This window comes from Malania oleifera, chromosome 8, assembly GCF_029873635.1.
Source record: "Malania oleifera isolate guangnan ecotype guangnan chromosome 8, ASM2987363v1, whole genome shotgun sequence".
Classification (NCBI taxonomy): Eukaryota; Viridiplantae; Streptophyta; class Magnoliopsida; order Santalales; family Ximeniaceae; genus Malania; species Malania oleifera.
The window spans coordinates 2,781,863-2,806,157 of record NC_080424.1 but is presented as its reverse complement, the minus strand read 5'-3'; the positions used below and the strand labels follow the sequence as shown (position 1 = coordinate 2,806,157).

Below are 24,295 nucleotides of genomic sequence, written 5' to 3'. Positions count from 1 at the left end.
TTAATTTATCTTTCAATGTTATATCACTCATTCATTTAAGCATTCTTATCTCGGCAACTTTTACTTTTTGAATATTATGTTTTTTTGTCGCCCAACATTTCGATCCATATAGCATAACTAATCTTATAACTATCCTATAAAACTTCCCTTTCAATTTTAAGGGTATTCTACAATTACATAGCACACTTGAAGCACTTCTCCATTTTACCTAACCTGCTTTAACTACATGCATTACATCATCTTCAATTTCTCCTTCAACTTGCATAATAGATCTAAGGTATCGAAATCTATGAGTGTTATTTATTTTTTCATCATCAAGTTTAATTTTATCTCCAATATTTCTCCTATTATTACTAAAATTACATTTCATATATTCTGCTTTATTTCTACTTATCATAAAGTCTCTAGATTCCAAATCTTCTCTCCATAATTCTAATTTATCCTCTACTCCGTCCCTAACTTCGTCAATTAATACAATATCTGCAAACAACATACACCATGAAACCTCCTTTTGAATACTCTTAGTTAATTTGATCCATCACTAAAACAAAAAGATTCGGTAAGGATTCATATCATAGTGATCTGACAAATTTTACGCTGGCTGTCAGCTACCTAACGCAACCCTCCTCCTTTACCTGAGCTTGGAACCAACTGTGTGTGAAAAAATTAGGACATTAAGTGCATCACGGACGGAATTAAATTTTACTCAATTGTATATAAATTAAAATTTAAGATCGAATTTTCATCATTTATAAGAATTCAAATACAAACTCATAGAAAGATGAGGAAAAAAAAATTGCATTATTCACCACATGGTATATAGCATGGTGCATTGTAGAAATTGCTTAGTTTAAAAAAGAAAACAAAAATTCCACTGTTGCTCATCACTCATCTTCTCAAGCTTTGGGCAATTGGCAATATGCCATAATGACATTGCTTTCATTCCTGCACTTGCCAACTAGCTGTATTAAGATGGTAACATAAGAGAACAAATGAATAGCAGGCATAAACTGGCTTATATTACATGGGAAGCCTTATGAAAGAACATATTGCCTAATAAGACTTCCCCAAGTTAGTGTTTTAAAAGGTAAAGGCATAAGCACAAGTCATTTAAACCCACATAATAAGGGTATAAGCCTTGACAAATGAGTACAAATCATTTAACTACAATGCCAAATAACATGGTATAAGCGTTGATGGATAAGCCCAAATCATTTAAATAATATGCCAAATAACAGTTTAAAATCAAACTAGCTTTATAAAATTTTCAAAATTAAGGTAGTATTTGAGAGCATAGCTTTCTCGACTTGGATCTCAATTTGTATAGATTTGAAAGAAATTTAACTCAATTTAACACCACATTTTGTCTAAATCTACACAAATCAAATCAACCGAGGCAAAGGTTGAATTGGAGTTCAAATCAAGACATGCAACTATTAACAGTTGAATTAAGGCTGAAACTGATGTGTGAGGGCATTTTCTTTACTCACTTGATGCTAATTTCCTCCCTTGCAGCACCTGCATATTCAGGTTGGTTGGCTCATGAGAGAAACTAATTTCAGCAATCAGCATTAAAAGTTTCACTTATATCGACCATTTAATTTTTCTCGCCAAAAAATGAATTACCATAAAATGAGTTTCTAAATTTTAAAAGCCAATGTTTGGTAGAACAATATAACTTTCAAAAAAAAAAAAACCTTGTGCCTTCTTCTCAAGGGATGGGAAAAAAATATATTCATCAAAATTAAGTTTTATGGAGTGAAACTATTAATGATTTATGTTACCAATGAAATAAAAGGGTTTTTCATTTGTCTTGGATTATATGCCTGCATTTTCATTAATATCAAGCATGAATCAAAGTTCACATAAAAACCAAAAATAAAATAAAATGCATACCCCATATTCAAGTTTAAGATGTTCAAATCAGCAACCACTCCCAGCTACCATAATTGGCTTGATGCATGGATATCCCAGCCTTGCAAGTCATAATTGCCAAGATGAGGCGTAGGCCGGAGATGTAGAAAATATTGTCAGCAAGTAGAAGACATAGCAACAACCAAGAGCCTGCCTTTCACAGTTTGTGGAAGTCATTAATATAATTAGCCAGAGACTGCAATATCAATTTGTCATTGTCATTGTCATGTAACTTATGTTGGAGATAGCAACTTCAGACTTTAGAAGCAGATCGAGTTGGAATGTTTGCCGATTTGGTAGTCGTTTAAATATTATCAAAAACCCCAAAACGGTGTCGGATCCTCGCACATTAAGTGTCACATTTTTTTACTTGGTAATTGTTAAAGGTTATTTTAGTCTTTTAGCATTATTGTTAAGTGTGTTAATATGTTAATTAGTGAGAGTTAGCAAGGGTATTATGGTCATTAGAATGTATTGGAATTGTGCTATAAATAAAGGGAGAGACTAGCTTCAAGTTAGGTCATTCATTTAATCAAGATCTCAACATGGTATCTAGGCGTGATCCAACCTAAACCTTATCACACACGGCCATTGCTGAAAAACACTCCCATCACTGCCCTTCTCAAAATATCTCAACCCTTCATTATTTCACAAAAACAAACATATAACCAAAAACGGAACCCTCTAAAACCTAACCCTACAATCCCATCACTGAAAAGCTCCCACGTGCCACCACACATCAGTCAACTGTCCGCAGTCCCAACCCCATGCTTCAGATTGTGAGATAGATTCCGGCCACCTTTTTTCTAAGTTTTTCCTCCGCTATGTTATGATCCTAGACCATATTATCAAGCCGTTGAGCATGTCTTTTGCTCAAAGATAATCTTTTTCAACCATGCAGTAATGGTAATTCGTTCGGTAAGAATCCATATCATAATGATCTAACAAATTTTATGTTGACTATCAGCTACCTAACGCAACCCTCCTCCTTTACCCGGGCTTGCCAAAATGAGAATGCTTAGATGGACGAGTGGTAAACAGTTAAAGATAAATTAAGGAATGAATATATTCGCAGTAAGTTAGGTGTAGCTCCTATAAAAGATAAGATAAGGGAGGGATGACTCAGATGGTTTGGGCACTTGCTACGTAGGCCACATAATGCACTAGTGAGGAAGAGTGAGTTAGTTACTGTGAAGGGAAGTAGGAGTAGGAGTAGACTTAAAATAACTTGGCATGAAATAGTGATCAAGGATATAATAGCCCTGAATTTGTCAAAAGAAATGATCCATGATTGCATTAATTGGTAGAAAAGAATTCATATAGCTTACCCCACTAGTGGGACATAAGGCTTGGTTTTATTTCTTTTTTTGATCTGTAAATGTAAATTTATACTGATCAAAAGGATATGTACAAAATACACTAGGCATAACCAAGAAGGGGAGGCCAAGGCTCCCAAACAAGAAACAACAAAGTTTCAATCAAAGGTTACATCAAACCAATCAAAAGAACAATAGAAAGGAAATTCAAAATACAACCAAACCTAGGCATATCTTGGGGCCACCAAGCCAATCAAAGAGGACAGGACAACTGAAAGAAGCAAGACCATAGTACAAGTTGCCAAAATCAGCCAACCTAACACTCATCTGCTGACTTAATCTTCAACAGAAAATCCAGCCAACTCAGTTTCCATATCCCAGAAGGAAGGGGAATTTCTCATACAATGTTTTGTAAATATGCATCTGAATAAACCTCATAATTGCTTCAGTCGGGGTGACACTACCTTCAAACTTTCTTCAGTTTCTGAAGTGCCATTAACAGTACACACTCGTGGCCAAGCAAGCCCTCTTAGCAACAGTCTGAATTCCACTCCCTCTAGCTTCCTTAAGCAACCATTTAAGGGCTGCTTTTAAGGTTGTCATGGCTCTAGACCAACCAAGCCAACCCCTTAAATAGTTCCAAACCTCTACAGAGATTCTGCATTTAAAGAAAAGATGATCCACTGTTTTGAGACTAGAATTACAGAAAACACAAGGCACGCATTTAAAGAAAAGATGATCCACTGTTTCGAGACTAGAATTACAGAAAACACAAGGCACATCCCTTCTTTCATCTGAAAGCTTGTCATTTGTAAACAGCTTGTCTTTAGCACCCAACCATAGAATGAATGAATGTTTTGGGATACATCCATTCTTCCACACCAAAGAATGCCAAGGCACTTTAATACCCTTCACTCTCCAGAAATGGTAAGCATCTGAACAACAGATTTTTAATTTCCACTATTTTCTTAAACAAGGGAAAGTCTTCATGTTTAGTTGAAGCCTCCCAAACACTACCTCCCCTTAGGTAGACTTGGTTAACCCATTTAAACCATAAGGAGTCCCTCTTCATATAAATATTCCACAAGGTTTTTGTTAGAAGTGCCCTATTCCAGATTTTCAAATCAAACACTCCCAAACCTCCTTCATTCTTAAGCAGGCACACCTCCCTCCACGCAACAAGGGGTTTCTTTCTGCCTCCCCACAAGAAGACTCTACAAATTTTAACCACATGATTCAAAACAGCAAATGGAATGGGGAAAATGGAAAGCCAAAAACAATCAACACCCTGCACCACTGCATTAATCAATTCCAGCTTCCCTGCATAGGAAAGAGTTTGTCCAGGCCATGATCCAATGAGATTATCAATTTTAGTAGTCAATGGTGAGAAATGAGTAGAATTCAACCTAGTAGATGCCAAGGGAATTTCCAAATACCGAAAAGGAAAAGAACCTTTTGAGAATCCTGTGAGGTTTTTAATACTTTCAAGCTCATACCCATTGATGCCTGCAGAGTACATGTTAAATTCGTGGGATTAGCTTTCAATCCAGAACATTTAGAAATTGTTGTTATTGTTTGTTGTAGTAATGGTAATTCGTTAGTTGTTTTTCAGCATTCATAAAGGCTTTTTGAGAGTTTCTTGGAGTAGTGGCATGTGTTCCAAGTTGATTTGTAAGGTTGTCGCAGTACTATATCAGTTTGTAGGTGGTTCACCTCGTCCATGACTGTATAACAACTGAAAAGTTAGAGGGAAATAATTATGTTCAAAGGTCTAAGGCTGCTTGGGTTTATTTAGTAGGATCAAAAAATCTGATCACTTCCTTTAATCGATCCTTCTAATGAGAAAAGAAAAAAAAAATGTGGATTCAAAAAGATGTCTTGATTGTTTCCCTCTTGTGGAATTCAATGGAACCCCAGATTGAACAGATGTGCATGCAGCTAGATACATGCAAGGAGATTTGGGACTATGTCAAACTTCTATACTCTAGTAACACTACACATATGTATGATTTGTCCAAGGAGTACTTTCAGTTTCAACAAATAGATAGGAGCATTTCATATTACTTTGGAGAGAGGAAACATATTCCTGAGGAGCTTAACATCGTGCAACCTGTAACCACCAACGTTCGTGAGATGCAGACACAAAGAGAGCAAAGGACAGCTCTTCGGGTTCTCATAGGCTTGAAACTCAAGTTTGAGGTAGTTTGGTCCTAGATACTTGCTAATGCACATTTGCCATCATTTCTAAATGTTTATTCTCGTATCATTCATGCTTCCTTTAGCACAAGTTTTCCTACTCTTGCATCTAGCTCTGAGAGGACAACCATTGCCACATATGATAATTCTAGTTCTTTACCAAACAACAATAGAAGTTATCGAGATGATTTGAATGGTCGTGTTGGTAGAGATGGGCAAGGTAGAGGCACTCCTCACAAGTGCACACATTGTGGACGAGGTAATCATACTATTGAGCAATGTTGGGATCTCCACAGTAGACCTTCACGTGTTGCCAATGCAGCCACCACTGACTACACACCTTTAGGGCCAAGTGGGGTTAATGTTGTTCGCGGATGTGCAGCGAAAGCACACTCTCACACACGAATTAATCAACAAACAACCAATGCAATCACTCGATGATGAACAATACTAAAGAAGCAAACACTCAGCAATGAGAAGAACGAAAACACAATCAAAAGACACAAGATTTACGTGGTTCGACAATTTGCCTACGTCCACAGGAGCAGCAACTGTGTTTTTCACTATGAACAATGTCAAGCTTACATTAGGGTTACAATAAATTGAATATATACGAACCCTAAGCGTACAGGAATCCTAGATCCTATCTAAACCATCCCTATAGCAATCCCGGAGGAAAACCCTCCGATTTACCCAATCTGTTGGCTTCTCTGATTGAATAATGTGAATTTGCCATTAGAAATCGTTGACGGTTTACGCCAAACCATCGACAGTTTGGAGCAAAGAAATATACTTCTCCATTCTACCTGAAACCTTCGACGGTTACAGCCCAAACCGTTGAAGGTTATCCCTCTGCCTGCAGCATCCTCTCTTGCACTTATTCCTCGCTTCATGTAGCTTTCCCAGTGCATGCATTTCCACTCAAAATACGACTCATATCCCAAATAATCTCCACCTTGGCGAATATTCACCACTTAGGAAATCCGAAAGCATAACCACTGCTCCACTCAGGATAGTAGATTGGGCCCATCTCCCGTCTAGCACCTAGAGACGTTGATCAAGTCCAATCAATGCTTGAACTTGTACATTGTGACTGGCTTTGTCAGCATATCGGCCGCATTGTCTGACGTATAAACCTTCCAAAGAAGAAGTTCCTAAGAAGTAATCATTTCTCTGACCCAATGATACCGCACATCAATGTGCTTTGCCCTTGCATGGTACATCAGATTTTTCACCAAGTAGATGGCACTCTGACTATCACACTGCAGCCGAACTCCACCTTATTGGACACCCAACTCTCTGACCAACCCTGTAAGCAACAACGCTTCCTTGGCAGTCTCAACCACTGTCATGTACTCCAACTCGATAGTAGACAAAGCTATGAGCGAATGCACCATAGACCTCCAACAAATAGGGGTCCTCCAACAAAAGTAAATACGTACCCTGTGGTAGACCTCCTGTCATCCAGATCTCCTAAGTAGTCAACATCCACGCACCCTACCACCGACGAATCACTCTGTTGTACACTGAACATAACATCATATCCGGTCGTACCCCTCAAATACCTTAGAATCCACTTGACAGCATCTCAATGTTGTCGACTCGGATTCGAGAAGAACTTGCTCACCACGCTGACAACATGCGCCAGGTCCGGCCTCGTACACACCATGGCATACATTAGACACCCCACTGCACTATCATAGGGGAATTTGGACACATCACGAACCTCATCGTCTGTCCTTGGGCATTAAGCGGTAGACAACCTAAAATGACTCGCCAAAGGCATACTCACCGCCTTAGCATTAGCCATGCTAAACTTCTCCTGCATCTTCTCCACATAGCGGCCCTGAGATAACCATAGTCTCCCTACAACTCTGTCCCAGCGAATCTCCATGCCAAGTATCCTCTTAGCTGCACCCAAGTTTTTCATGTTGAACTCTTTTCCAACAAAATTTTCAACCAATTCACCTCGATCATGTCTTTAGCAGCAATCAATATATCCTCAACATACATTAGCAAAAATATCAGAGACCCATCCACAAGACTCCTCACATAGATGCAGTAATTGTACTCACACCTCCTGTAGCCAATACGGGTCATAAAGCGTCAAACCTCTTGTACCACTACCTCAAAAACTGCTTTAGCCCGTACAGTGACTTCTTCAGTTTGTAGACTAAGTGCTCTTGTCCGGGTTAGCTAAACCCTTCTGGCTATGTCATGTAAATCAGCTCCTCTAGATCACCATAGAGGAACGTCGTCTTTACGTCCATTTGCTCGAGTTTCATATCATGTTGCACCACTAGTCCCAAAACTACCCTGATGGAAGTGTGCCTGACCACAGGGGAGAAGATTTCATCTTAATCTACTCCTTTCCTCTGCGAGTATCCCTTCGCTACCAAGCGAGCCTTGTACTTCTCTTTTTCCCTTTATGAAGCTGCTTCCTTCTTCCTATATACTCACTTGCATCCAATCGCCCGCTTCCCAGCTGGAAGCTCCACCAAGTCCCACGTCTGATTCTTATGCAATGACTCCATCTCCTCCACCATAAGGTCTATCCAATTACCTTTCTCCTGGCTATGCACGGTCTTTTGAAAGGTAGTAGGATCCCCACTACTAGTGATAAGTGCATAAGACACCAAATCATCAAAACCGTACCTAGGGGGTGGCCTAATGATGCATCTGGGTCTGTTTACAGCTATGCTCTGGCGCAGCTGCTGGTCGTCCGAGCTAGAACTCCCTGTGTTCAAAAGATCGTCATCTCCACCCTGAGTTTTTGACTCCACTTGCACCACCGACTGATCTCTCAAGCTAGGACTCCCTGCATGTCTACCCTGAGTCTCTAACTCCACCTAAATCGCATGCTTATTGCTGCTGCGATTTTCTGGCATCTATTTCTCTATTTCATCCAGAGTACGCCACAACATGGTTTTCTCATCGAAAACCACGTCCCTACTGATCACCACCTTGTTTGCCACTGGATCTCATAGCTTAAACCCTTTCACACTTTTCCGATATTCCAGAAAGATGCACTATCTAGACTTCGCATCAAGCTTAGATCTCTCCTTACCAGGAATGTGCGCATAGGCTGGATACCCAAATACTCTTAGTCCAGAGTAGTCTTCCTTGTTACCTGTCCACACCTCCTCAGCAACTTTTCCATTCTATGATGACCTTAGTGATTTGTTTACCAAATTACAAGTCATACTCATCACCTCGGCCCAGAAATTCATGGTGAGCCTAGCATACAACCTAAGGCACCGAGCCCTTTCAGCTAGGGTTCAATTCATCCTCTCCACCACGCCATTTTGCTGCGATGTCCAACGTACGATAAAATGTCTCCTTATACCATATTGCTCGCAAAACCTTCTGAAACCCGAGTTTGTGCACTCAATTCCATTGCCTGTCCTGAGGAACTAAATCTTTCTCCCGATCTGGTTTTCCACCTTAGCTTTCTACAGTTTAAATTTGACACTCGAGTTTTATGTGCCCTATTTTCCTGCACTTAAAACACCGTACGTCCTTCTTCTTCCTGGACTTGGATTAAGCCTTATGGCTGCTCAATCCACCCCGAATAACGCTCCTCCCACGATCCTGATTCAGCTTCGCCACGAGTCCTTCAACATGTGAACCCTCATCACTGGCCTTCTTCTTTTGGTGGAACCCCAGCAATGCATTCGCGGTGTCCTCCAACTGTAGGGTTTCTTTCCCCCAAGTCAGCGTCGTAACCAGGTTTTCGTATATAGGAGACATCGGTAGGGAATTCAGCAGCATCAATACTTTATCCTCCTCCTCGAACTTCACATCAACTCGCTTCAGATCACTAATGATCTAATTGAAAGTGCTGAGTCAGGTTCGAACCCTCTGCCATCTTAAGCCAATAAAGCTTTTGCTTAAGATACGCCTTGTTCATAAGCGACTTGGACATGTACTGGCTTTCGAGTTTCAGCCAAATCGCAACCAGTGATTCCTCATCCATGATGTTGTACATCACGACATCGATCAGACAATGTCGGCTAGTGGACACAACCTTTGCTTTAAGCTCCTTCCAACTTGCGTCATTAATGTCGTCCGGCTTATTTCCGTATAAAGCCTTCACCATCCCTTGCTGCACTAGCAAGTCCTTCACTCTCCATTGCCAAAGCCCAAAATTATCAATTCCATCAAACTTGTTCACATCAAACTTCATCGAAGAAACGCCAGCCATTGAGAACCTGTAGCTCTGATACCACTTTTTATTTGCGGATGCGCAGCGGAAGCACACTCTCACACATGAATTAATCAACAAACAACCAATGCAATCACTCGATGATGAGCAATACTAAAAAAGCAAACACTCAGTAGTGAGAAGAACAAAAACATAATCAAAAGACACAAGATTTACATGGTTCGACAATTTGCCTACGTCCACAGGAGTAACAACTGTGTTTTTCACTATGAACAATGTCAAGCCTACATTAAGGTTACAATACATTGAATATATACAAACCCTAAGCGTACAGGAACCCTAGATCCTATCTAAACCATCCCTATAACAATCCCAAAGGAACACCCTCCAATTTACCCAATTTATTGGCTTCTCAGTTTGAATTACGTGAAGTTCGCCATTAGAAACCGTCAACGGTTATAGCCCAAACCTTCGACGGTTATCCCTCTGCCTGTATTATCCTCTCTTGCTCTTGTTCCTCACTTCATGTAACTTTCTCCGTGCATGCGTTTCCACTCAAAATATGAGCCACATCCCCAACAAGTAGCATACTATATTTATATCAGAGGATGAGTATTCCAAGTTCCAACAATATCAAACGTCACAACAAGCTTCTCTTCCCATTGCATCTCTTGCCCAAATAGGTAATCTCACAGCATGACTGTGATCCAGTACTTCTTGTCCTAGTCCTTGGGTTATAGACTTTGTTGCCACTAATCATATCACAAGTATACCCTAATATCTTCTCTGCTCTTCAGTATCCTGCAAATTTACCATGTGTTACTCTTACTAATGGATCCACCACTATCATTTAAGGGCATTGGGACTATAAATCTCACTTCTTCTATTTCTCTTCCTTCAGTTTTGTATATTCCTAATTTCCCTTTCAATCTTATGCTCGTTAGCAAGATTTCCAAATCCATGAATTGTTCAGTAACATTTTTCCCAATTTTATGGTTGCTTTTAGGATTTGAAGATGAGGAAGACAATTGGCATAGGACGTAAAGCTGGTGGACTTTGCAGTGCTACTACCACACCTCTCCAAATTCATTGTCGCCTTGGTCATCCTCCATTGGAAAAGTTGAAAAGTCTATTTCCTAATTTGAGTTTTGTGTCTAGTCTTGATTGTGAGTCTTGTTAGTTGGGAAAGCATCATCGTGTCCCTTTTGCTTCCCAAGTCAATAAATAACTTTCAACCCCTTTCATGTTAGTCCATTCTAATGTTTGGGGTTCTAGTAGAATTGTGTCCAAGTTGGGTTTTCGGTACTTTGTAACCTTTGTGGATGATTATTTAAGGATGACTTGGCTACATTTAATGAAAGATCATTATGAGTTATTTCATATATTTTTGTGTCTTTTGTTCTAAAATAAAAACTCAATTTGGTTTGCCAATTTGAATCTTCAGAGTGATAATGTTAAAGATTATTTCAATACTCAATTCACTATTTATATGACTCAGTTTGGTATTGTTCATCAATCATCATGTGCACACACTCCTCAGCAAAATGGGGTTGCAGAGAGGAAAAATAGACATACCCTTAAAATAACTTGCACCTTACTTAATCAAATACATGTAACTAAAGTGTTCCAGAGCGATGTTGTGCTTATTGCTTGCTATCTTATCAACAGGATGTCATCCTCTATTCTTAGTGGTAAAATTTCCTACTCCATTCTTTTTCCTAATTCACCTCTATTCTCTTTACCTCCTCATATATTTGGGTGTGTCTCCTTTGTTCATCAACTAACTCCCGAGGTGGAAAAGTTGGATCCTTATGCTATAAAATGTGTCTTTTAGGGCTACTCGTATACTCAAAAGGAATATCATTGTTGTAATCCTATACTGCATCGCTTCTTTGTTTCTACAAATGTTATCTTCATTGATTCTACACTTAACTAAACTCAATTCCCCAAGTGCTTATGATCTGAATTAGTCTCTTCCTCTGCCTAACCTTTCATATTCTACTTTGTTGTCCTTACCTAATCAACCACCTATGTCTCTATGTAGTTCAAGTCCTCATCATCCTAATTTGCTAGTGTATTCACGACGGCGGCTCCAAGGAAGAGAATCCCCTCTAGCTTCTGCCACCACGCCTTTGGTTTCCTCATCTGATGAATCATATTTCCCAAGATGTTGATCCTCCTATTGCTGTCTAAGGTAAACGCACATGTACACAACATCCCATTTACAACTACATTTGCTATAACTTCTTATCCCCCTCCTATTATAGTTTTGTTACTACTCTATCCTCTATGTACTGCCCATCCTAAATCTATTTTGGAAGCCTTAGCCCAACTATGGGCCGAGGAATGCCATGATTGAAGAGATGAATGCTTTACAAGACAATGATATCTAGGACTTGGTATCTCTTCCTCATGACAAGTCTATGGTTGGTTGTCGCCGAGTATACTATGTGAAAGTCAACCCTGATGGTCCTATGGCTCATCTAAAGGCACGTCTTATTGCTCAAGAGTATACTTAGGTATATGGTTTGGGTTATTATGACATTTTTTCTTTGATTTCCGAACTTACATCAGTACCTATATTCATCTCCTTGGCTACCACTTGTCATTGGCCTCTGCATCAATTATATGCCAAGAATGTCTTCTTGCATGGTGATCTTGAGGAGGTTTATGGATGATTTGTTGCCTAATTTTGTTGGAAAGTTGAATTATCTCAAAGTCATTTGGTCAAGCATATCTTTAGCAACAAGCGTCGTGAGTTCACTTTTGAATTCTCTGAGGACAAGTCACTAGGACGCAATAATTCGCATCTTGAGATATCTTAAAAGTGCACCTAGGAGAAGTCTTTTATCTTGAAATTAGGATCACACTTACATTAAAGGATATACAGATGCAGATTGGTTCAGGTTGCCTCCTAATTGAAGATCCACAACTAGGTACGTATCTTGGTTGGTGGTAATTTGGTTTCTTGGAAAAGTAATAAACAAACTGCAATGGCCATATCAAGTGTTGAATTAGAGTCTAAAGCTATGACTCCTACTACTTGTGAAATTGTTTAGCTGAAGAACATGCTGGAAGAATTGGGTTTTCCACACAATCTATGGAATTGATGTGTGATAATCAATCTGCTCTTCATATTGCCTCCAACCTAGTCTTTCATGGGCGAACAATACACATTGAAGTTGATTGCCATTTTGTTTAGGAGAAACTTATACAGAATCTCATTACTACCACTTATATAAAGTCTGATAATGCAACCTGCTGATTTGTTTACCAAAGCTTAGGAAGGTGTTCATTTTAAATTTATTTATAACAAGCTCGGAGCATATGATATTTATGCTCCAACTTGAGGGGGAGCGTTAAAGGTTATTTTAGTCTCTTAGTATTATTATTATGTAAGTTAATTAGTAAGAGTTAGTAAGGCCATTATGGTCATTAGAATGTATTTGAGAGACCTATCTTCAAGTTAGGTCATTTATTTAATCAAAATCTAAACAATAATGACAATATACATATATATATATATATATATTTACACTTGTTTTGTAACAACCCTAATGGGAATGCCATAATAGAAGATGCATAGGAAAGGCAGGCATCATAAAGAAAGGTGCATGCCCTCAGGGCCTTGCACTTAAAAAGTAAAAAGCCCCAAGGCTTTTCTCACAATGCCTCACCTCAAGGCACGCCTACTATACACCTTTCACAACACTACTCAAAATCAAGCTCATTTTTAAAGCAATTGTATAAGTTATTGGATGGGAATCTCAGATGCCTTTGCCAATTGCCCTAGTGCCTGAGATGGATGTAGCATACTATAGCACAACCACTTGAACCATTTGGTTTCAAGGCACCTCAAGGGAATTATAGAACGCAGAGGACAATGGATATGTAAAGTTGAAAATCAACAATTGGAACAAGGCTTGCTGGTTCTGCTCTTCCTTTGTTATTATGGTCTACACTCCATTCTAAGATTTGTAGGGAACTTGGGCTTTTTTTTTTTTTTTTTTTTCTTAATCAGAAAAATCAGTTCCCATGCTCTTTTGGTAGTGATCTACAAAATACATACACTGATTCCAACATGCAGAAATGTACACATACACCCAAGCACACCCCCTCCCCCACACACACACACAAGGACTGTACCTGCGACACATAATTGCTATCCCCGCAGCCCTTACTTCAGAGGCTTCAAACCCTGCAATGATTGAAACAAAATCTTCTCAAATTTCATATCCAGATTGAACATTTCATTGTTTAATCCATTCAAAATTCTTGTATTTTTACGACATAAGAGCAAAACAAGTTGAATTTAATAATACAACATTCAATTGCAACTTTAATTAAACCTTAATCTAATGACCTGAAAAAGTTAATGTGCAACTAGCAAAGTAGGACAACTGAGCAAGCCATTGATAACTAGTGAAGTGTGTAACCATAAAGTAAATGAAAACTGAAGAAACAAGAAGTTTAGCATGCTTGGCAAATAAAGTTCAATCCTTACTTCCTAAATGGAAGGAGAAAAAAATAAAAATTAAAAAAAAAAAGAAAGTTCAAGCTCCCAATTCTAAAGCAAAAAAAAAATATAGCTCTCCAAAGATTGATGACACAGAAGTTGAAAATATTTATAAAATCTTTCCAATCCATTCTGTGATAGTCATTCCTATGAGTGATCCATCTATTTCCTCATCCAATTCCGACTTCAACCTCCATTGGATCATTGCTGCCGATCATGAACCACTTCCATGGACTTGAGTTGCCCATCTAGCATCTATTGTTGATTATGGATCAGATCAATCTTGGATACCAATTCACTCTTCTTTTGTTGCAATAGTTGGACTTCATCATCAACAGTTTTATTTTCTTTTGCATTGATTCCCATTTATCCATTGAAACTCATGGTAGTGCTTTTGGATTGACATGCAAAAGTATCACTCTCACTGGAAGCAAGGTTCTTATTTCTTTCTACTATAGTCAAGGTTCGAACATTTTCGTGGATGAAAAGATGGGAATCCAGCTACTTCAAATAATCTTCTATCTTCACTACTAAAGAACTACCATCAGCATGAAAGAACTTCATGGAAGGAGCTTACCCTGCAATGCTTGTCAATTTATAACACTACTTTTCCTATGTCAAGAAATGTCATCTTACAAAGTGTAATCACAATCCTTCCTTCTAGTATTGCACCAATCCTGAAAGGAAAGAGATCCAAGTGAAGAAAGCCATCTTCTCCAATTCCGGGGAAGATGTAGACGGGAAGAGAGAGAGAGAGAGAAAGAGAAAGAGATCTACATATAATATTTTATTGACTTGAATAAAGCTTATGATAAAATCAACATTAAAAAAAATGCTTATGCTAAAGTCTTTATAGGCATGATAAGGTGGGTTCTAAAAAAAAGACATGATCAAAGACATGATTGTGGGTTTACATCAAGGTTCAACATCATTAAAAAAAAAAATGCGCATACGAAAGTCCTTAAGAGGCATGAGCAGGACTAGACTAGGGTAGGCAATAAAATTTGTAACAGGTGTCCTGAAGCTATTCCTGTAATAGGATCGCCATCCTACCCCCTCACATCAATCCCATGAACCTCTTATCCATTCTAATTCGCGGGGAGGGAGCAAGTTAAAATAGAAAAACTCACACGGAGCTTAGGGATAATTAGGCTTGAATTGATGACTTTATATAGAATGAATAGTTGGCATCAATGGTGAAAACTCAAAAGGTACCTAGAATGATGAGTCATGTTACCTAGGATCATTTATCCATCAAAATTTAAAAAGGCCAATTGGTATTACCATCAAAAAGTATGAAACAAGACCTAGAAACCAAAAACTTAAAAACCAAAAATTGAAACTAAAAACCAAAAACTAGCAACCTGTTTGGTTACTATTTCTAAAACTAAAACAAATTAAAAACTTGATCGAACAAATGCTCATTTTTGTCCTTGAACCAAATAACAATTTTAAAATATTATTAAAATAATAAATTAAAAAAATAATACAAATTAAAAATATGATAATAAAAAATTTTGTTATAATTAATTTACTTACTATTATATTTCAAACTTCACTTTACAAGAACAATCTTATTGTATGTGACAATTAAAAAATAGTAAAAATGTTTTTCAACAGATTTTATTATTTTTAAATTTTATGAAATTTTATGGATACTTTTATTTAAGTTAAATTTTAAATTCATATGATTATTTTATTTTAATTGCAATTGTTAAATAAAAATTACGTATATAATGAATGATTTAATCCACAAAAATTAATTCTGAATTGGCAACAAGTAGCAAAACAACTAAAAATCACAAAAATCTGGTTTTTAGTTTTTTCAAAAGTACTTCATAACTGACAACAGAAAATTGGCGATGTGTAAAAAATAATGAACAAAAATAAAAACAATAAACAGAAAGGACAAAAAAAAAAAAAAACCCATACATAGTACATAAATGAAAATGTCCTAATTTTTTCACACACAATCGGTCCCAAGCATAGGTAAAGGAGGAGGGTTGCAATTAGGTAGCTGAGGGTTGCAATTAGGTAGCTGACAACCAACTTAAAATTTGTCAGATCACTATGATATGAATTCTTACTGAATATTTGCTAGGGCGTCCCCTACAAGCGACACATTGCACTTGAACCACCCAGGTGTAGCGAAAAGAGTGCGAGGGTGGGCTAAGTCATCGCCTCAAAGCGAGACACCATGTTAGAGCCCGGGTACGGTGTCAAAAATGCGAGGGTTCCTGCATCATTCTAGATGTGGACAGGTAAAGACGTTAGTTTAGGAAACTAGGATTAGATTAGCAACTTGGAATATAGGGACACTTACGGATAAAAGCATGGAAATTGTGGATACAATGATCAGAAGAAGAATTAATATAATTTGCCTTCAAGAAATTGAGTGGGGGAAAAAGCTAGAAAAATTGATAAATCAGGATTTAAACTTTGGTACACAGGAAAAGAAAAACATAAGAATGAAGTAGGCATTATTATAGACAAAAACTTAAAAATAGCATTGTGGATGTAACTAGAGTAGGAGATAGAATTATAAAAATCAAGATGGTATTCGGACAAGAGATAATAAATATTATTAGTGCTTATACTCCTCAAGTTGGCTTAGTAGAAATTCTTAAGAAACAATTTGGGAAGATATGGATAGTATTATACAAGGCATACTAGGGATTGAGAAAATATTTATAGGAGGAGATCTGAATGGACACATTGAAAGAGATAATAAAAATTATGTGAGGATTCATAGAGGATATGGATATATAGACAAAAATGAGTCTGGGGAGATGATCTTAAACTTCGCTATGTCATATGATTTTAGTATAATGAATACTTGTTTTAAGAAGAGAGAAGAACACTTAATAACCTATAAAAGTGGACAAAATAGAAGTCAAATAGATTTTTTTTAACTAGAAGGGTAGATCGTTTATCATGCAAGGATTGTAAAGTTATTCCAGGTGAAAGCCTAACCACACAACATAGAGACTAAGTGTTAGATATATGTATTAAAAATGGAAAAAAAAATGATAAAATAAACCAGTGTAAGAAAACTAGATGGTGGAACTTAAAAGGAAAAAATATAATAAAATTTAAAGATAAAATGATTAAAGATGGGGATTGAACCATAGAGGATGGGATAGATACAAATACTCTTTGGAATAGATTAGTTAGCTCTATTAAAAAGATAGCAAAAGATATTTTAGGTGAATTAAAGGGAAGATTCTCAAATAGCAAAGAGAGTTGGTGGTGGGATAAAGATGTACAAAAAATCATAAAGACAAAAAGAATTTGGCATAAAACATGACAAAAATGTAGAAACAGAGATAACTTTGAAAAATATGAGGCAAAAAAGACCGTTAGTGAAGCTAAATATAGATCATTTAATAATTTGTGTGATAGATTAGGTACAAAAGAAGGGGAAAGAGATATATTTAAACTTGCTAAAGTTAGAGAAAGGAAGAGTAAGGACTTAGGAAATGTAAAATGTATATTGTCTTGGTTAAGGACGAAGACATTAAAAAAAGATGGCGAAGTTACTTTAGTAAATTGTTTAATAAAAACTAAATAGAAGGCTTAAAACCTATTGTCAAATAAGGAAAAGACTAAAAATGTGAGATTTATTCGCAAAATTAAAGTTAACAAAGTCAAGTTCACACTAAAAAAGATGAAAAATAGGAAAGCTATGGGACCAGATAACATCCCAATTGAAGTTTGAAAATGCTTAGGTGATAACGGAATTATATGGTTAACTAATTTATTTAATACAATTGTAAAAACTAAGAAAATGTCAAATGAATGAAGGAAAAGCACTTCAATACCTATATACAAAAATAAAGGAGATATTCAAAATTGTAATAACTATCGTGGAATTAAACTTATGAGTCATACGATGAAACTATGGGAAAGGGTAGTTAAATAAAGATTAATCAATTTGGTTTTATGTCTGGGAGATCTACCACAGAAGCTATTTATCTTTTAAGAAAATTAATGGAAAAGTTTAGGGAAAAGAAGAGAGACTTGCATATGATTTTTATTGACCTTGAGAAAGCATATGATAGGATGCCTAGGGAAGTTCATTGGTGGGTTTTAGAAAAAAAAAAAAAAGGTGTATGTAGTAGGTATTCCAATGTCATTAAAGATATGTACGATGGAGTAATGACTAGTGTAAGGACTATAGATGGAGAAACTAGAGAATTTCCAATCACCATAGGAATACATCAAGGATCTGTTTTGAGTCCTTATCTTTTTGCTTTAGTGATGGACCAACTGACTGAGAGTATTCAAAAAGAGTTTCCACGGTGTATGTTGTTTGCAGATGATATTGTATTAATTAATGAAACTAGAGACGGAGTAGAGGCTGAGTTAGAATTATGGAAAGAAACTTTGGAATCTAGAGGCTTTAGGATAAGTAGAAATAAGACAGAATATATGAAATGTAATTTTAGTAATAATAGAAGGAATATTGGGGACAAAGTTAAACTTGATGATGCAAAAATAAATAGCACTTGTAGATTTCGATACCTTGGATCTATTATGCATGCTGAAAGAGAAATTAAAGATGATGTAATGCATAAAGTTAAAACAGGTTGGGTAAAATATAGAAGTGCTTCAAGTGTACTCTATGATCGTAAAATACCCTTAAAATTGAAAGGGAAGTTTTACAGGACAACTATAAGACCAGAATGTTATATGGATCGAAATGTTGGGTCACGAAGAAACATAATATCCAAAAAGTAAAAGTTACTGAGATGAGAATGCTTAGATGGATGAGTGGTATAACATTGAAAGATAAATTAAGAACATTGAAAGATAAATTAAGGAATGAACATATTTGTGGTAAGTTAGGTAGAACTCCTACAGAAGATAAGATAAGGGAGGGACGACTCAGATGATATGGACACTTGCAACGTAAGCCACATAGTGCCCCTGTGAGGAAGAGTGACTTAGTTACTGTGGGGGGCAATAGAAGGGGTAGGAGTAGACCTAAAATAACTTAGGAGGAGATAGTGAGTAAGGATTTAATATCCTTGAATCTATCAAAAGAAATGGTCCATGATCGCATAAATTGGCGGAAGAGGATTCATATAGCCGACCCCACCTAGTGGGACTAAGGCTTGGTTTTGTTGTTGTTGTATAGTACATAAATGAAAACAGAAAACAAAAACAATACCAAACAGACCCTAAAAGATTAGATTAAGGTGCACACCACACAAAATAATAAAGAAGCATAGTAAAAATGGAGAAATGCTTCATAACGTTGTGCAATCACAACATATGAACAAGTTGAAAGGAAATTTCTATAAAATGTTGATCAGGAAAGAGCACGTTTGGAGAATGAGTGAAGTTCCCTCTAGTTAAGCAAAGAATATAAAATCATAATCCAATTTCCTTAAATTATCAATAAGAATCATTTGACACAATTTGGTGTTTTATCTAGCACTTCGACTTGCAATAACATAAACAGCATTATTTACTGTCATTTTGTGCTTGCCATGAAAATAAAATTATACTTTATCATTCACCTCTAGGTAGCTACACCATATAAACAATCACTTCTTTGAATGCAGATCATAAAAGGTATCTCATGCAGATTCTGAACCTCTAAATTGGTGCTGAATTACCTCTAACCAAACTAAAAAATCTCCAAATTGTTGATCCACTAATAGGTCTAGTAGAAGATCTATTGGACATTTTCTCCCCTTAAAATATACAAATTCCACAATGCTCCATCTCTTTCACGACACACCTTTCCTCATCTCCCAAATCCTACATCATACACACATTCAAGGGGCTAAAAACAATAAATTCAGAGATTGATCCAATTGAATTCAGATCTCAATTCACTGATCTAGAATTGTATTCAATATTGAGCACTTCTATCAAGAGAAAACACCCCCCCCCCCCAAATGCCAAATTATTTAGAACCATAGTTGTGAAATAGAGATTCAAATCATGAATTGAAATTCCAATTTTGGGAATCGAGAATCAAGGATCAAATCGAATCATAAGATTTGGTAAATTTTCCAAAATCAACTCTAAATGACATGCATATATTGATATACAAACAAGTAGCAAAATAATAAAATACATTTAAATATTGAAATAAAAGCATCATATTGCATGTGTATATTTTCCCTAAACAAATGAAAGGTAAGAGAACAAGTTAGGAAATATTAATAAGATAATGAACTTTATGCCGTTAAGGGAAGGAATCAAGAAAAAAATAATTTAAAATTGAACTTTTGGTGTTTATCAACAATTAAAAAAAATAATATTTCATGCATATTATTTCTTGGATTAATAATAATTGAACAAACTAATAAAAGAACTAACGTTTGAATATTAACACACAATGAAACATGACTACCGCACTACCACCTTAGCCAGTGAGTGTTCTGCTCCTCAATGGCATAGCACTATACTCCTTAAGCAAAGAGTGTTTTGTAAAGGCAAGATAAGACCTGAAGTCCTATTTTCTCCTCTTTTTAAACACAAAACTGACATAGACAAGGAATGGAGGGTAATCATGTAAAAATAAAGGCAATACAAAAAGAAAGAAATGTTGTTTTGGGGGTTTTAGAACTAGTAAGGTTTGTCAGGATATGATAGGTCTAGAATTTGGATCAATTTGATAGATTCACAAGGTGAATCGATAGATTCGGCAGTGATTCAGTTGATTTTAGATTCATTAGTAAGATTCGAATCGATTTGATGCAAAATTGATACGAATAGCATGAATCGAATCATGAATCATAAGATTATAACAACTTGTTTAGAACAACCTTTCATGCTGTCATCATAGTCAAAGAAACATATACATACGAGACCGTCAAACACCCAAACAATCTAAAAGTTTAAACTTCAGAATTTTGCATTTGTACAGAACACCCAAGTAGCAAAACTTTTAGTGCCAAGACGATAGATTATTGAACACACAAAAACTGAAGTATAAATAAGAGAATGAGATGCCAGAACAGAGCAACAAGAAGAAAAATCTAATATGTTAAAAATAAAGAATATTATTCACATATTCTACCTTGGATGTCCTTAGTTCATTCACTACCATTCGAAGAGAATCATCTGAAAGAATCAACCGTGATAGGGCCCCTGTGCTCAGCCTACAATATTCCAAAAAGGCAACTGCAAGGGTGAGTGATTTGCCTTGCATGAACACCAAGTCAGCCAAAGTTAAGAATGGTAATAATTTTGCCAAAAGTTCAACCAGAGACAAAATAAAATAAAATAAATAAATAAAAGTCCATGTTAGTTATCCAAGGTTAAACTAATCATCTTTGTTAATTAACTATACCAAAAGAAACACACTTCTGGAAGTTCATTATTGAAGCAGAATGATTAGCTGGAACCAATAGGTTTATCTCTTCAATGATACCATACCCAAGGTCATCAATTTTGATTTCTAATAAAATTTTGAGGCTACAAAAATACAAAAATTTCAACGGAGATTTCAATATCGATGTCAGTTCTGATTTCAATTTTAAAAAATATGGAAATTACTAATAAAACATGGAATTCTTTTATGAAACTTTAGAAATCTCCAATAAACAAAATAATGCAAGATTTAGAACTAAAATATTAAAAATAAAATACAAGAATGACACGTGTGGGGTTTATAAAACGCAATAACTATAATATCGTAATCATATTAAACATATTCAGGTAAAGTAAACGAAATTAATACATTAGTTAAAGATTATTTATTGTACAGCTACCGATAATTTAGATATAAATGACCAAATAAAATGTGGTAACTAAAATCTAACTTTAACTTTTCATACAACTTCAGAGGTATACGTGCTATCATTCATATCCTTCTTGCAAAAATCTTTGCTTTCAATAGAAAAATAAGATTAATTAAGAGTAAAATTTCAACTTGGGTTTGAGTCTCATGTTTTAATTTCAAAGAAATTTTATTTTACACTAAAAATTTCACTGAAATTTTGACATTTCAATAAATTTTGGATAATAAGTGAAAATTTCAATGGAAATTTTGGAAGGAAGAAATTGACTGCAATCTTGGATTCAAGGGTGGTGGAAAGTGGAAGTTTCAACAAAAAATTTTTTACATTCTCATGGAAATTTAAGACCATGACAGTACCATATGTCGGATAAAAAAATAAGATACTTTTATCTTAACATCATCATTTCGTTAGTGCTCCACTAAGAATGCCTCGATCAACATAGCCATCTTGATTTGTACTATAAAAGCCACGTTCTGCATAATTATACTAACAAAAATGACAAAGTGATGGAACTAGCAAGGGAAGATAAGGATTTGAAACTCGATATCCCCTACCCCAACAACTTTGCCGTATCTGATACAGAACCATTAACTGCTAAAATCAGATCCAATAGAGCTCTCATTCCCTGCCAAAAAAACAGGGAAGAATTAATCTTACTCTGCTGATATTACGCATTTTTTTAATGAAAAACAAGTGAAAGAAATAAATTATTGGAGAAAACATCTTGTCCAACAAAAAGAAATAAGAGGGGGGGAAAAGGAAAAAGGAAAAGGAAAAGAAAGGGTGTTGCAGACCGTAACAAATTTTGGATTATTTGGTCCAATTTGTGAACCACAATCCGATCCTCTAATGGTCGACTTTGCTGGAAGAATTTGAAGAAGCTCCACAGGTGGTGAATACGAATCAAGATCTACGGTGTTCCTGACTATCACAAAGAAATAAAATGCAGCCCATTAAAGGATGGAAATTGGGAACATAAGCAGAATTTAAAACAGCACATATTAAAAATGCTCAGGGGAAGATCCGAGTACAGGAGAAATGCATTGGAAAATGGCAACAACGCCATAAACTTACCTTTGAGAGCTAAGAGAGTGCGGAGGCGCGCTAGGGCTGAGGAACGATTCTTGTGCTGCGATCGGTCCTCGACGGCCTGAAAAGAAAACCCGATTTATCTCACAAAAGCGTCCATATATGAATTCATACATCCACTAGGTCGCAAAGACGGCACGAAACGAAAAATTATTTGGAAAAAAAAAAAATAGAAGGGACCTGAGCGATTATCCCAGTAGGAAGGTGCTTGAGACGGACAGCGGACTCGCGCTTGTTGCGGTGCTGGCCGCCGGGGCCGGAGGCCTTGAAAGTGTTCATCTCACACTGACTCATCAGCTGCTCGTCCGTCAGCGCCAGATAATCAGTGCCGCAATTACGAGTGTTGGTGGACAGTGCCCTAATTCCTCGAACTAGCCGAGGTCGAGTCCACCGTCTGGTTGTGAGGTTTACCGGAGAAACGAGATTTCTCGCAGGAAAAGAAGCCGGAGGTACAAAATCAACGCAGACTGTGGCTCTTGGAAGTAAATTAAAGACCAATTTCAGAAGGGATTCAACTCCCATACTGAAACAGTGAAACGCTCGCTCTCGGTGTTCAGTGGCTGGAGAAGGAAGGAGCGGAGCATCTCAATGTAGCGGGTGGCTCTAGCCCAAGATTTGAAATCGTATTCACAAAAAACGGAATATAGTTTCCTTATATACAGCGTTACCATATCTTAATTCTTACAAATTTAAAACTATATTTGCGGAAACACACATGACAATAATGACATCCGTTGGTTTGTCCTTGTTGGTGCCCAAATTTAAGTGAAATTGTTATTGCAAAAGACGATTTGACGAGCCAAATACACAAACAAATCGTAAGAATTCAAATTTTGAATTCTAAATTTAAACTTGTATAAACTTCACTAAAATGCTATACAAATCAAATTAAATTTTATACAAATTTAAATTTAAAATTTATGCTTCTAAAAACAACTTAATTTTACTGTAAAATTTATGCCTTGACATTGGTAAAAATATCATAAAAAGTCGAACAACCTTAATTTCTAGTCGATCATCAATATGAACCATGCCCTCCCATATTGTGGGAGATATTCGAAACTAATTACATCTCACCACAAAGAAACAAAGTTTTATCCAAAATACTAAACATAATTTTATTAGAGGCAAAGGCTACTGTATTTCATACTAAAAAATTTAGCATACCACAAATCAACAAAATTGTCATGTGATAAATATGCGATCAGGAATTGCTATGGTACTCTGGAACATAGTTTACATAATTTTAAGATACTGTTTTTATTAGCTGTGCTAGCTATCAGGTACACAATGTACATCTTCATTCAATTTGTTTACAAAATTAATTAATTTTATG

The 24,295-nt window shown here is 36.4% G+C and overlaps 1 protein-coding gene across 19 annotated transcripts; it reads right to left on the bottom strand.

Moving 5' to 3' along the window:
- Nucleotides 1-692: 692 nt before the first annotated feature.
- Nucleotides 693-23,622, bottom strand: LOC131161297 (uncharacterized). 19 transcript variants are annotated; one of them, XR_009138389.1, is made up of 9 exons: nucleotides 23,140-23,588; nucleotides 22,945-23,020; nucleotides 22,665-22,795; nucleotides 22,425-22,495; nucleotides 21,147-21,228; nucleotides 13,738-13,789; nucleotides 1,897-1,975; nucleotides 1,491-1,518; nucleotides 693-945 (listed from the first exon to the last, which is right to left on the bottom strand). XR_009138389.1 is itself a non-coding variant. In XM_058116953.1 (7 exons), exons 1-6 carry the CDS (start codon nucleotides 23,479-23,481, stop codon nucleotides 13,769-13,771), a joined length of 723 nt encoding a protein of 240 aa, XP_057972936.1. In that variant the 5' UTR covers nucleotides 23,482-23,622; the 3' UTR covers nucleotides 693-945; nucleotides 13,738-13,768. The 19 variants fall into 19 exon arrangements, 6 of the variants coding, with proteins under 6 accessions (XP_057972936.1, XP_057972934.1, XP_057972935.1 ...); XR_009138394.1 differs by having other exon boundaries at nucleotides 1,897-2,110; nucleotides 23,140-23,578; XR_009138390.1 differs by having other exon boundaries at nucleotides 1,897-2,064; nucleotides 23,140-23,578.
- Nucleotides 23,623-24,295: the final 673 nt, after the last annotated feature.